Consider the following 13,981-nt stretch of genomic DNA (forward strand, 5'->3'; position numbering starts at 1 on the left):
ACAAATAGATGTAAAAATTATTTTTCTAAATGGAGAGCTGGGAAAGAGATGTATATGATACAACTTGAAAGTTTCACATCTACAGATGAGTTTAAGGTGTACAAGCTTCAGAGATTTATTTATGGATTGAAGTAGGTATCTAGGAGTTGGAATATGCATTTTGATAAAATGATCAGAACATATGGCTTTGTTAGAAATGAAGAAAAATCTTGCATTTACAAGTGAGCAAATAGTTCTGTAGTAGTATTCTTTATTTTGTATGTGGATGATATTCTCTTAATCGAAATGACATCCTTACATTACAGGGAATAAAGTTTGGTTGTCATCTTAGTTCTCCATGAAAATTTGAGAGAAGCATCCTACATCCTTAGGATGAAGATCTTTAGAGATAAATTGAAGAGGTTGCTTGGATTATCTCAATCCATGTACATCGATACCATGTTGAAACGATTCAGTATGAAAAATTTCAAAAAGGATTAACTTACGATAGGCCATGAAAATTTTTTTTTGAAGAGAGATTGTCCGATAACCCCTCAAGAAAGAGAGCATATAAGTAGGATTTCATATGCTTCGACAGTGGGATCCATTATGTACATCATGATATATACGAGATTAGAGGTAGCATACTCACTAAGGATAGTGAGTAGATACCAGTCTGATCCAGAGAAGAACCACTGAAAGATTGTAAAAATCATCATTAAGTATTTGAGAAATACTAAAGATCAGTAACTCATCTATGAAGAATCTGACTTGAAACCTGTGGGGTTTATAAACTCCAACTTTCAGTCAGACCATGACGATAGTAAGAGTATGTCAGAATTTATATTTATCTTAGATGGAGCGGTCTGCTAAAAAAGTTTCAAGCAGCATACCATGGCCGTTTCAGTTTACGAGGTGGAGTATATCGCGGTATCCGATGCTACAAAGAAAGCTGTATGATTGCAAAAGTTCTTCGATGAGCTCGGAGTGGCATCCTCCATCGATAGTCCAATCCTGTTGTACTACGACAACACTAATGCCATTGCTCAAGCGAAAGAATCGAAGTCTTATCAACGCACCAAGCACATACTGCGCCGCTACCACCTAATCTAAAAGATTGTGGATCGAAGTGATGTCGAGCTTCAGAAGATCTACGAAAAGGAGAACCTGACCGATCCATTCATTAAAGCCCTCAGTGTCAAGGAGTTCAATGATCATAAATTGAAGATAAGTATATGATACTTTATTGATTGACTTTAGTTCAAGTGGGAGTATTGAAAATTATGTCCCAAAGTCAATCGTCAGTCTGTTGACAGTTGTGCTCATTTTGTAATTGTATATGATTATTCAATAATAAAAGTTATTTGGTTTATTCATCATAAAGTTATGTATATCTTCTTTAATGAACTCCTGTGTTGTGATGAAGTCTTTAGGACTTTTAAATTAATAAAAGAGGATTTATCATTTAGTCTTTAAACTTGTTCACGACCAAACGATATGCTATTAGTAGGACGATAGCTATATCAAGTGTAGATCATTGTGTGTCATATGGATTAGTTTTTCTCTTAACCAAGGAGTGTGGAGACACTAATATGGCATATAGATAACACATAGGAATACATCTCCTGAACATGACCAACTGTGGAGTATTCTGCTGTCAAGAGTAGCTTGCAAAGGGTATACGTATAAATATCCCTCTGATCTGAGATCATCATGATGACTTGCAAGCAACTCATTGTGCTTCGATGTCAGACTATCTGAATTTCTAATTCAGTGATGAAAATTTTTAGATACAGTCAAGTACTGGTTAAGTTGGTGTGTGAGTTAAGATAGAATTGATCCCTCCAGATTATAGAAGTTAATACATCACTATATTTTAATTTAGTAAGATCTTGATCAGGATAATTCATGTGATGGATTTGAAAGATTAAAATACAATATGGTTGACTATTTCAAGATTGACAGTTAAACCCTAAGTCTCCTTGAATATTAGGATCAAAGAGATGAATTATATGATAATCATATGCTAGTAGGTTCTTAAATGTTGCTTTGCAATCATTCAGTCTATCCGGATGTCGGATTTATTGCTAGATGGTTACATCTATTAGTTTAAAAATTTATTCCTATGCTACCGACTTATGTTCGAATCTATGGGATCACACTCAAAAAAAGTTTTTATCTGATCAAGTAGCTGATCAATGATTGAGAATCATTTAAAGGTGTAATCATCAATACGATTGATGGTTAACCTGATGCAAAAATTGTAATGAATTAATTCGCTAAGGTTAGTGAATTAAAAGAGGATTGATAAGTAATTAGATTGCTCATTAAGCTCAATTTGATTGAGCAATATAATTTGATTTAAGTCTAATTGAATTGGATTCAATTTGGTTTGATCCGATTAGGTTATGAGATGATCTAATTGCTAAAAGTGATTAATTTCTGATTTGTTCAGAAATTGGGCTCGATTAAATTCTGATTTGATTAGGATTTAATCTAGTTGGTTTGGTACATAATTGGATTGTGTTCAAGTTATTTGATTAAGGTCTAACTTAATTTGATTAGGATGGAGACCTAAGAGTCCAAACCAAGTTGGACTTCTCCCTGTCGCCGACCACCCTTGCGCACGCCAATATTTCCATCGCAAATTCTGATTTGCATGAGAAATTCTATGCCAAAAGAAAGCTCTCGTCCCTTCTACATGCCCTACTAGATATGATTAGGATTGGTTCAAATTTGATTTGAATTTGAGTTCAAAGGATCTTTGATTTTGAATCAAACTAACCCATCTCTATCCTTATCTATCCTTGCCGCCAACTCTATAAAAAGGGCTGATTTTTATGCGACAAAATTAGATCATCAAAAGATCATAAAGTGCTGAGTTAGGGTTTCATAAGGGGGCATGAGGTATTAGGGTGGGAAGCCCTAGTTGGTGTGTGAGATTAGAGAGATCTTCCTCCTCTTGGGTGAGTGAAAACCTCGATCTATCTAGGATTTGGGTGAAGGAAAAAAAAAGAGAGAAGAGAGTCTTCCTCCTTCTTCATCATCAGGTCCTCCTTGTCCATCTTCGCATTCGGAGGAGTTCGTGAGATCCGAAGAAGGACGTAAATCAGCCATCAGAAGATTATTGCACAAGCTAGCACTCCCAGGGTGATCGATCAGTACAGAACTTCGAGTGGACCAACCGTAGAGGCTAGACATCCTGTGCGACTGTGAGCAATCAGCGAGACCTCAAGTCTTTATGACACAGACGTGGTGATCTGCTATCTGCACTCAGGTGATAGAGTTCTAAAGTCATATTGATCATAGATTAGATCTACGGCATTTTTGATATGATCATGCATGCAAATTTTTATTTTCAAATCTTATACATGCTATATATCATGTTATAGATCTAGGATAGAATTTTTAAATATGATCTAAAGCATATTTATTAGATTAAATCATTTAATCTGATGTTTTTTGCTGCTAAAATTTTTGAAATTACATGCTAGAACCCTATCGATTTTCCAACAAGTCTGTCTTTACCTAAGGATAATAATGGGGCTGATTCTAGCCTGGTTCCCAAGGACAATAAAGGGGCTGATTCTAGCCTGGTGGATCAAGATGATGAGCCTTCCCCATGAAGATGCTTATTTGGAATTGTGGGGTGGGCCAAGCCCCTTTTACAAATTATGTCAAAACATTACTAAGAAACATAATTTGGACATGATGTGTCTTTGGAAACTCATCTCAATGAGACAGCGTATAATCGTATTTTTGATTTTTTGGACCGACGTGGGTTTGCTAATGATTCCAACAGTGGGATTACCTGGTGGTATTGTTATAATATGAAAAAAAAATTAGGTTCAGTTTTTTTTTATCATATTGCTTGCAAGTTGCTTTTGGGGTTGTTTCTATAAATCATGTTCCTTCATGGATTTTAGCTGTTCTTTATGCTAGTACTTTTGTGTTTCAAAGACGTTTTATATGGTCTCAGGTTCAAGATGTTTTAACACTATAGGTTTCTTTGCTTCTAGTGGGGGATTTTAGTTGTATTCTCAGTGCTTCAGATAAAAAAGGGAGTAAGGCTTTCAATGTTAATCGTGATGTTAGAGAATTTATGTCTTTCTTCGGACTATGGATCTTATCGATCTCAGATTTTTGGGCCCTTCTTATACTTAGTGTAATAACTGTTTAGGTATAGCTAGGGTTTGAGAGTGCATTAATTGAAGTTTTGCCTCAATTTATGGTTAAATTTGTATCCAGAATTCTCTGTTATCCACCTAGCTCGATTTGCATCGGATCACTGCCCTCTTCTTATCTATATTATTGACAAAATTATAAGGGACCTCGAGTGTTTCGTTTTGAAAAATTTTGGCCCACCTATTCAAAATCTACTGAGGTTGTTCCCCATGCTTGGGTGGATTTTTCAAATTACACTTCTATTGATAGGGTTCCTTTGCTTCTTAATAAGGTTCATCGTGATTTGAACAATTGGAAATACTCTATTGGTAATCTGAACAAGCAGGCCAGGCAGCTATATGATCATATTAATGAGTTGCAAACCATGGAATCTCAATCTGGAAGCTTGCCTAACATCTGTGCTCCCTTATGTTAGCTTCCCTTCGGGATTATAACTCAACTTTGCATTGTATATAACTAATGTGGCACCAAAAATCCCGTATTATGTAGCTTAAGGAGGGAGATACAAATACGAAATTCTTTCCTTGCTCCATGATTTTGTGTAGAAGATAAAATCAAATCTGTAGTTTACGTCCCCTCAGGGTGATACTATTAATGACTCAATGACCATCCAAAATCTGTAGATTAATCATTTTTGTAATTGATGGATGATTGATAGGGAGGTTCCTTTGCTTGAGCATCCTATTATGATGTCGGCCTTAATTATCTCCTATTCAAAGATCCTCCTTAATTCACCTATCACAAATGACGAGATTAAGCAAGCTATCATGACTATGCATCTGAATAAGGCTCCAGTCCTGATGGTTTCTCTGTTAGTTTTATTCAACAATACCGGCCTATTATTAAAGTGAGATTCTTATGCTGTGCATTTTTTCTTCTACTCTGCTAATTTGCCCGACTCATGGACTAAAATTTATATTACATTAATTCCTAAAAAATCTAACCTACAAGTTCCTAATGATTATCGCCCATCAGTTTGTGTAATACGGTGTATAAGATTATAACTAAGATCTTGGTGGAAAGAATTAAGGTGATTTTGTCGGATCTCATATCTATGGAGTAAGGTGCTTTTATTTCTAATCGTAATATCACTGATAACCCCTACTTGCGCAGGAAATCATGCATTCTCTTATCATTGCTCCTCACTCTAGAGCCCTTATGATGTTAAAATTGGATATAGAGAAGGCTTATGATAAGGTGCATTGGCCGTTCTTAATTTAAATTCTTAATCAGACTGGCTTTCCTTCTCAATTTATTTCTTGGATCCAAAGCTATATCTATATCCCTTAGTTTGTTTTACTTGTAAATGATTCCAAGACTCCACCATTTTGTACGTCTAGAGGCCTATGTCAGGGTTGTCGTTATCTTCTTATCTCTTTATTTTATGCTACGAGGTTTTTTCAAATCTCCTTCATACTGCAATCCAAATGCATTTGCTTATAGATATAAACCTCATGGGGGCCCTAAAATTTCTCATGTCTTCTACGTGGATGGCTATTTATTGGTGGCTCGCGCTACCTTGTGTGATGTTGTTTTCTCTTTTGGCTATCATTAATGCTTATTCTACATTCTGGTCAATCAATTAATATTGCTAAATTACATATTATGTTTACTCTAGGTATTGATCGCTCCGTCCGACATCAGATAACCGACTTGCTACATATTTCAGAAAAGTAGATGAACTGGCAATATTTAGGGGCTCCTTTATCAGGTAAGTGCCTACATGCTTCTGATTTCCAAATTATTCTTAATAAAATTTCAAGTAAGATTTCAGCTTGGAAATGGTGCACTATGTCACTTGCGGGGTGCATAACCTTGCTTCAGTCTGTTTTGTATGCTATTTCACTTTACACCCTCTCTTCTGTGCATGTTCCCACATCCATCCTTCATAAAATCGAGAAGGAATTTAGATCTTTTTTTTGGGGACATGCGTCAGACAAGTGGGCTTTCCATCCTATTGCTTGGGAAATGATTTGTATGCCTAAAAACAATGGTTCTCTGGGGTTTCAATCTTTAGCTCAATGAAGCATCCATTGTTTATGTAAATTAGCTGCACAGGTAGTTCTACAGCCTTCTTCCCTTTGGGCTCAGCTAGTTAAAGCCAAATACCATTTTAACAGATCTTGGTTTCAGTACAATTGTCATAGGAGAGCTTCCATTATTTGGAGGAAGATATCTAAGGTTGGGTCTCAGTTGAAGTTTCAGTTCCAATGGCTTGTAGGCTCTAGTGAGTCGATTAATGTGTATAAAGACCCTTGGATTACAACTATACCCATATGGTCTGGCCAACCTACATAAACATGGAAAGTCTTATTCTGAATATGTATGTTCATAATTTTATTACTTCTAACAGAACTTGGGGTATCCAGAATCTTAACAATTATTTTTCAAATGATCTAATCAAGCTCATTACTACTATTCCTTTGTCTCAAGGTTTTTGATCGAATCAGTTAGTATGGGGTTCATCCCAACTTACACACGTCTCCTTACAAGACATGAAGAATTTGCCTATTTCCAATAATGTTCAACCTCCCAGGTTAGTTTTGGTTGGATCTGATCTTTAAAAGTTCCTCCACAAGTTAAAACATTTATTTGGAGATTGGTTTGGAAAAAATTTCCATGTAAAGCTTTGCTTGCGCACTGTAATATTATTCCTGTTACTGAACAGTTTTGTAATTTATGCACAAATCAAATAGAGGATTGTGCTCATACTATTATTCACTGTGTTTTTGCACAATGTGTTGGCAGCAAATAAGCTGCATGTACCATTTGAATTTCTGCCCTAATTCGCTGCCGGCATTGATAGATCATCTCTCTGATGCTTTGGTTGTGAATGAGCGGAAATCACTCTTGGTATATGCAGCTTGGATGCTTTGGTGGGCTCGGAAAGAGCGTATCTTTGGTAATAATCAATGACTCCTCATATTTTGCAGCGGCTCCTGGTCTTTGCTAATGACCATGGCGGCCTTCAGGTCCTTCATTCCCATGCCTGCAGCGGCTCTGGGGTAGCCAATTACAAAAGGATTCTTCCTTTTGTCAAACTCGATTAGTGTCTTAGCTATCTCCTCCCATTGGGGTTATAAAAATTAACTTGGATGCATCTGTTACTAAGGATAAGGTGGCAGTTGGATATGTCATTCGAAATCATGAGGCTATCTTGCTTAGGGCTGGAGGTATGTTAATTCCAAATGCTTCTGTTTCTTTTGTGGAGTTACTTGCTGCATGGTATGGGTCTAGGTAGCCATCTTAGAACTTTGTGCTTCTCTTATTTGGTTAGAAGGAGACTCAGCTACTGTGGTTTCATGGTTATGCAATCATACAGTCAATGGTCTCTGCCATATTCCATATGTTAAAGATTTGTATCATTAGAAAGCTGCTAGATTTTTCATAAAATCATGCATACCTATAGAGAAGCTAACCAAGTTGCGGACTTTATGGCAAATAAGGCTTTGCATGGAGATTTCTCTTGGTCTTCTGAGGTTGGTATGGACTCTCATGGAAGGTATCTCTTACAAGCTGATGCTTATGGGGTTCAATATACAAGATAACCCTTGGGGTCTATTGTTGATATCTTTTGGCAAATTCTTTTACTATGCTTTGCTTATTGTTATACTCTATGACTATATTGCTTGTTTTAACTTGCAGATGCTCTTCTTCAGATCTACTCAAAATTTCTTCCAGCCAATTAGGAGAATTCTGTGCAAATATCTATATCTATGTCTTACTCTCAATTTCATAATCTTCTTGCTGTCAATAGATTAGCAGGGTTTGGATTTTGCTCTGTACTACCTGTTTGAATTACTAACCATGGTTAATGTGCAGGAATATTCATATATCTTAAGTTGAGGGAGCACCAACTTCAAAGTAACGGGAAGAGAGGCTTTAGAGGCTTTCTTCTTGACCTACTCCTCTCATGCCTCTATGGGCCCCTCTGGCTTTGCTTTCTTTGTTGTCTCAGTTGTGCTTACTATTGCTGTTCCTACCTTCACTTTCATCTAAACAACATACTTATGAATGATAAGTTTCTGTGTGGTAAAAGGAATCATAACAATAATTTTAAGATTTCGTGTATGTGATCCACAAAGAGGTGTTTCAATACGGGGAGGTTAAAAAAGTTGGATCAAAAGAAAGGAAAGAAAAAATAATCAGAGAAAGGAAATGAAAACATACAAAACTCAAGATAAGTATGTCAGGTCTATTGTTACTGCTTCAAGTTTTTTCCTAATCAGGATCCTATGGGAATATATCTTCTTCGACAACTGATGGCTCATTCTACTGTTTTGTCCTATTATACATCGTTGATTGTCCAGCGAAATATCTATTCTAATCAGATATTGTCTTCAACTTACCCCAGGGACTCAATAATGAGTATGGCTTTCCCCTATGGTCCACTGGATATGATTTTCCTCAACTACAGATGTTTTATAACAATTTGTGTGAGCTCAGTCCTATTGTAAGGACTCTACTTTAGCGTACACAGAGGAGTTCCACCACCTTGAATGGGGTTGTCATTTATCTGGAGGGATGATGCTTCTTCATTAGGGAGGGGAAGGCAAGCTCCAATGCCAAGAATTCATAACATCAATGTGATATTCATCAAAATTTTGAGAAAATTTGAGGAATGATATTAGACTTCTTCAACACTAATGAAAGGCTCTACATAACCATATGGGGGTGTAATGATACATTATCTGTTGAAGGAAGAAGGGGTGGTTGATATGATAAGGAAAGAAAGGACCAAAAAAGAAAAGAAAAAGAAAAAAGAAAAAAAAAAATTTTAAACAGAAAAAAAGAATAGAAAAAAAGAAGAATGAAGTATTATCTCTATGTGCTTTATTGTCTTTCTCTTGTAGATTTTATACTTACTAATGTTCAATTCCTATTCTTACGTATACAACTCTTTCAGCAAGAATACTTTGAATGGTTTTCTTAGCCTCAAATTTCTTGTTATACTTGCTTCCATCATACAAATGCAGGCTCAAAAGCCATACAACTGTTGTGGCATCGTGCTATTTCTTTCTCAAATTGATAGAGTAGATCTTATGCCTTCATTTATAAGCTTCAATACAAATTGGGTTCCAAAGCATCATTTTCTTCACATGGCTTCTATATGGTATTGGTCTTACGGTGTCTTGATGCCGAGCCTATTAAAGAGGCTCTTGTTTCAGGATTATCTATATTGGCTACTTCATTTAACATGGTTTTTTTTCTGATATATTGTTGTGCTTATCAATGAAGTTCTCCTATTATCCTCACTTCATAGTATTCATACAATTTCTAGTGCATAGCCTAATGATACTGTGTGGGTTGCTCCACAATATATGGTATTCCTTTACTTTGTTTATGCTGTGAAGTTCTCTTTTGGCCCTCTACTAAATGCCAGCCGGTCATCTCGCTTACAGCTCCTTTATATATCAATCTTATCCTTGTCTGGGAGACAAGTAGATTGCTTTTACTTTTTTGGATACAGAAGTCAGTGACTTAAAAGGTTGCTCTGCATTTGCTCTGACATATAATACTCTAAACTCCAGCGTCCTGCTTGTTCAAACTTCTCAATGCTGTTTTCTATTTTGCCCTATATTATAGTACAATAGTTTCTATCTATTATGGCATCAGATTTTGGGATCTTAGTGTCTACAATTTGGCCCGATTCTGTTTATAGCCTTTGCCCGATGGTTCTGGAGCTATCTTCTTCAAAGACTGGATATCTCTACGTTGCCTTTAGATGTTCGGGATGTTTGGAATAAATGGAGACATCGAATCTGTAAGAAACTATTTCCGGCAGTCGAGAGCTTGATAGCACTAGGATGTTGGGTACCATGGGGAGAGAGAAATAATAGGTCTAATTTTGATGCTAGAGCGGCCGCGGAAACAATCAAATCAGCTGTGTCGCTGTTTCACCGATGGGCTGTGGGTGCGAACCATTGTGTCTTTTGTTGACGGGATGGCATGGGGTTTTGGTTGTGAGCTAGTACAACGGTTGGCTACTTTTTTTTGGAAAGGGGCGGTGTCACTTTAAATGCAAACTAGTTGGAGAGACGGGCTTCGACGCTTCCTCGAGGCACTCAAAATATTTTAGATCTATACTATTACTTTTACTCATCGGGGCATTTCAAAAGATTGAAAACTAATTGGCTGGAGGAATAACATGGGGGAGACGACTTTCCTCCTCCATACAGATTCCCAAAAAAAAAAAAAAAGAAAAGAAAAAGTTACTGTTAATCACTTTTAGAATTTTTCTGATGATCCTAATGAGATGCACGCTAATCTTTTATTTCAACTTTAATTCATCATGATCTCAAGAGTGACTTTCAGTTTCCTCCACTGCTTCTATGCCAAATAGGTTTGTATTGAATTTCCCTACTTTGGTATGAATCCACTATTGGATTGTAAAAATAGTAGCTTCAAGATCTATGCAGATGGGTGAATAAAAAAAATCCAAATCTTTTGGCAACAACCCGAAACTTACTTTAATGCGGCCAGCAATTGGAGCCGATTCACACCCATTAAAATTAGACATGATGTGGCCACAATCAATTAAAAAAACCTTAAGGACAGACGGGAGGGGGGAAAAGAAACTTCTCGAAAAGTGGACAGAGTTTTTTATTTGATAGAAGTTTTAATAGGGAAGAAGGTAAAAAAAATTTCTTATAGGAAATTATTTTTCATATTATATAAAAAATAAAAATTTATGAGGTGAGATGATTTTCGTATTTTTTATGAAATAAAAAATAATATTATTTTATTTTTTTTCAAAATATTTCTTTAGATCAATGGTTAAGATTTTATAAAATATTAATGAATGATTGGAATAAAATATTAAATAGTGATATAATATTATATTAATATTATTTTAATATTTATATGATATAATATTAATATTATAATATTTATTATATTTTAATATTAATATAATATTATATTTAATATTATATTTATATCTATATTAATAAATTTATTATATTAAAATATTAATATTTTATTAATATATGTTAGTATTATATTAATATAATAAATTATTATAGTTTAATATTATACTATAATATATTAATATTATATTTATATTTATATAAATATTATATTAATATTAATATAAAGTTTAAAAGTAAAAAGATATAGTCGCGTATCTATTAAGGTTATAATAGGTATTTTATATAATTTTTTTAGAAAAATAGATATTCGATCAAATATAAGTTATACTTTAATAAGTTTTTTTTTTTTTTTTTTGTAGTCAATCAAATATGCTAAAATTTTATTTTTAAAAGTAATTTTGAGAAAGTATTTTTTGGGAAGTTATTTTTCGGAAGAAATTTTTTTTTCACGAACCAAGTCCTAAGGATGCGTTTGGTTAGCCATTAAAAAAAATATTTTTTTATTTTTAATTTTTAAAAAATAAAAATTAAAAAATAATATTTGGTAATATTATAAAAATAAAATTCAAATAATTATTTTATTGTAAAGTAAAATTTTTTATTTTTAAAATTTATTTTTTTATTTTTTTTATTTCTGCACATCTAAACACTAAATTAAAAGTAAAAATCTGAATCTTCTCTCTGATCGAGCTTTTCACTTTTCATCTTCTTCTCCCTCCCTTTTGAACTTTTTTCTCTCATCGAGCTCTTCACCTGTCGTCTTCAAATATTATTTTTTGTTTTATAGTACATAGTTATAAATATATTTTTTTATTTTTATTTAATAATAAAAATAAAAAAATAAAAAATATTTTTTAAAAATAAAAATTAAAAAATGTAACCAAACGTACTCTAAATTTAATTAATTTATTTTAGTCTTTATTTTAACATGCTCTTCCGTTGACCTAATTTCGTGGTACATCGAATGTGCCAGCAGTGCAGCAAAGCTATTGAAGCACAACTATCATCCGACACGCTTCAATTCCACTTTAAAGTCCGGAAAGGTGTCCATTTTATCTGCAGTCAAAAAACATTCCGCTGTCCATTCGTAGCAGCAGCTCCTCCTCCTGACGGCAGCCCTGACGTCCTATCGTCCACATATTTTGAACTTTTCTAGTTGAAGCCACCAATATGCTGGCCGCGGCGGCTACCCGACCCACCCTCTTGGAATCATCAGCGATAAATAGACCAACACCCAACCCTGCTTTTCCATCCAGTAGACAAAACCGATCGGAGCCATGGCCGAACCAGCCACCGCCCTCCCCCTCGCCGACCGGGTGGCCATCGTCACCGGCGCGTCCGGCGGCATCGGCCGCGCCGTCGCCCTCCACCTCGCCGCCCTCGGCGCCCGCCTCATCCTCGTCTACTCCTCCAGCTCCACCCGGGCCGACCTCCTCGCCGCCGACCTCAACTCCCCCTCCCAAACGCGAGCTGTAACGGTCCAGGCTGACGTCTCTGACCCCGTCTCGGTCCGCTCCCTCTTCGACCGGGCCGAGCAGGCCTTCTCCTCCCCTCCCCACATCGTCGTGGCCTGCGCTGGCGTCCTCGACTCCAAGTACCCCACCCTCGCCGACACCTCCGTCAAGGACTGGGACAAGACCTTCGACGTCAACGTCAAGGGTACCTTTTTATGTTGCCGCGAGGCCGCCAACCGGCTGGTCCGCGGCGGAGGGGGAAGAATCATCACCTTTTCGTCCTCGATAGCGGGCACGCTCCTCCCCAATTACTCGGCCTACGCCGCGTCGAATGCCGCGGTGGAGGCGATGACAAGAATCCTGGCGAAGGAGCTCCAGGGTACAGGGATCACCGCGAATTGCGTGGCGCCGGGGCCCATCAAGACGGACCTGTTCCTCGCCGGCAAGAGCGAGGAGTTCGTGGAAAGTGTGATCCAGCGGAGCTCGGGGAGGATCGGGGAGACCACGGACGTGGCCCCCGTCGTCGGGTTCTTGGTCAAGGATGAAGCCTTCTGGGTCAACGGCCAGGTGATCCGAGTCAACGGAGGCTTTGTGTGAGGGAGAATTTGGTTCGCCCCTATAATAATGAAAGAATAAAGCTTTCTTAGTTGCCATCCACTTTCTATTAAAATATAATATCTGTTCTTATTAATTTTTAAGTTATGTATATTTTAATTTAGTTGTATGTTGGATTTATATATGGGCTCATATATGGTTGACTCATGTGGTCATGATGGTTTATGTATTGGTGTATGAATCTTTGTAGAGTATGATAGCCTCATACATAAGAGGCATTATGTACTATAAAAAGAAAAAAAAAAGTAGCATGTATGAAAACAAAAAAAAGAGAATTCTAGATCTATATTCTCCTTTAATTTTTCATCTCAATTTTCACTTCAATCTTTTCTCAAATTTCATTCTATTGGTAAATAAAACCAACAAAAATAGTATCAGAGCAAGGAAGATCAACAAGATTTGAGTTTGAAGATTATAAGTAGAAAAGAGATCGCCGTTCAAGAAGATCTGTATGATAAGTTCAAACAACATGGGTATAAGTATCAATCAACTTTCTATTCCTATTTTTGATGGAGAAAACTATAATTATTAGAGCATCAAGATAAAAACTCTCTTCATTTCACAAGAAATTTAGAATTTGTAGAGTAGGTATAAAGAGCCACTCACTCCAGCCAACCAACAAAAGGAGCAAATAAAGAACTACAAAAAGAATGATGCCAAAGCCTTTTTCTTCATCCAACAAGCGGTGTCCGACAAGATTTTTTTTAAAAATCATTAGAGTCACCAAATCAAAAGCGGTATGGGACATCTTACAAGAGGAATTTCAAAGAAACATCAAGATAAGAACTATCAAACTTTAAACTCTAAGAAGAGAGATAAATAATTTGAAAATACAAAAAAATGAGAGCCTGAAGAATTACTTCTTTAAAATCATGA

The 13,981-nt window shown here is 36.1% G+C and overlaps 1 protein-coding gene and 1 long non-coding RNA gene across 4 annotated transcripts; both read left to right on the forward strand.

The window, feature by feature from the left end:
- The first annotated feature begins 522 nt into the window (after nucleotides 1-522).
- LOC140852457 (uncharacterized) lies at nucleotides 523-8,224 on the forward strand. 3 transcript variants are annotated; one of them, XR_012135308.1, is made up of 3 exons: nucleotides 2,607-3,256; nucleotides 5,783-7,337; nucleotides 7,611-8,224. It is a non-coding gene; the product is annotated as an uncharacterized lncRNA (long non-coding RNA). The 3 variants fall into 3 exon arrangements; XR_012135307.1 differs by having other exon boundaries at nucleotides 5,783-5,875; nucleotides 6,598-8,224; XR_012135306.1 differs by having other exon boundaries at nucleotides 523-3,256; nucleotides 5,783-8,224.
- Nucleotides 8,225-12,232: 4,008 nt separating this feature from the next.
- LOC105034507 (NADPH-dependent aldehyde reductase-like protein, chloroplastic) lies at nucleotides 12,233-13,330 on the forward strand. The gene has a single exon (XM_010909699.4). The coding sequence runs from the start codon at nucleotides 12,314-12,316 to the stop codon at nucleotides 13,085-13,087; it is 774 nt and encodes a 257-aa protein (XP_010908001.2). The 5' UTR covers nucleotides 12,233-12,313; the 3' UTR covers nucleotides 13,088-13,330.
- The last annotated feature ends 651 nt before the right edge of the window (nucleotides 13,331-13,981 follow it).

Source organism: Elaeis guineensis, chromosome 11, assembly GCF_000442705.2.
Source record: "Elaeis guineensis isolate ETL-2024a chromosome 11, EG11, whole genome shotgun sequence".
Classification (NCBI taxonomy): domain Eukaryota; kingdom Viridiplantae; phylum Streptophyta; class Magnoliopsida; order Arecales; family Arecaceae; genus Elaeis; species Elaeis guineensis.

Coding starts and splice junctions, on each gene's coding strand:
- LOC105034507 (XM_010909699.4), top strand. CDS start 12,314: ATGGCCGAACCAGCCACCGCCCTCCCCCTCGCCGACCGGGTGGCCATC.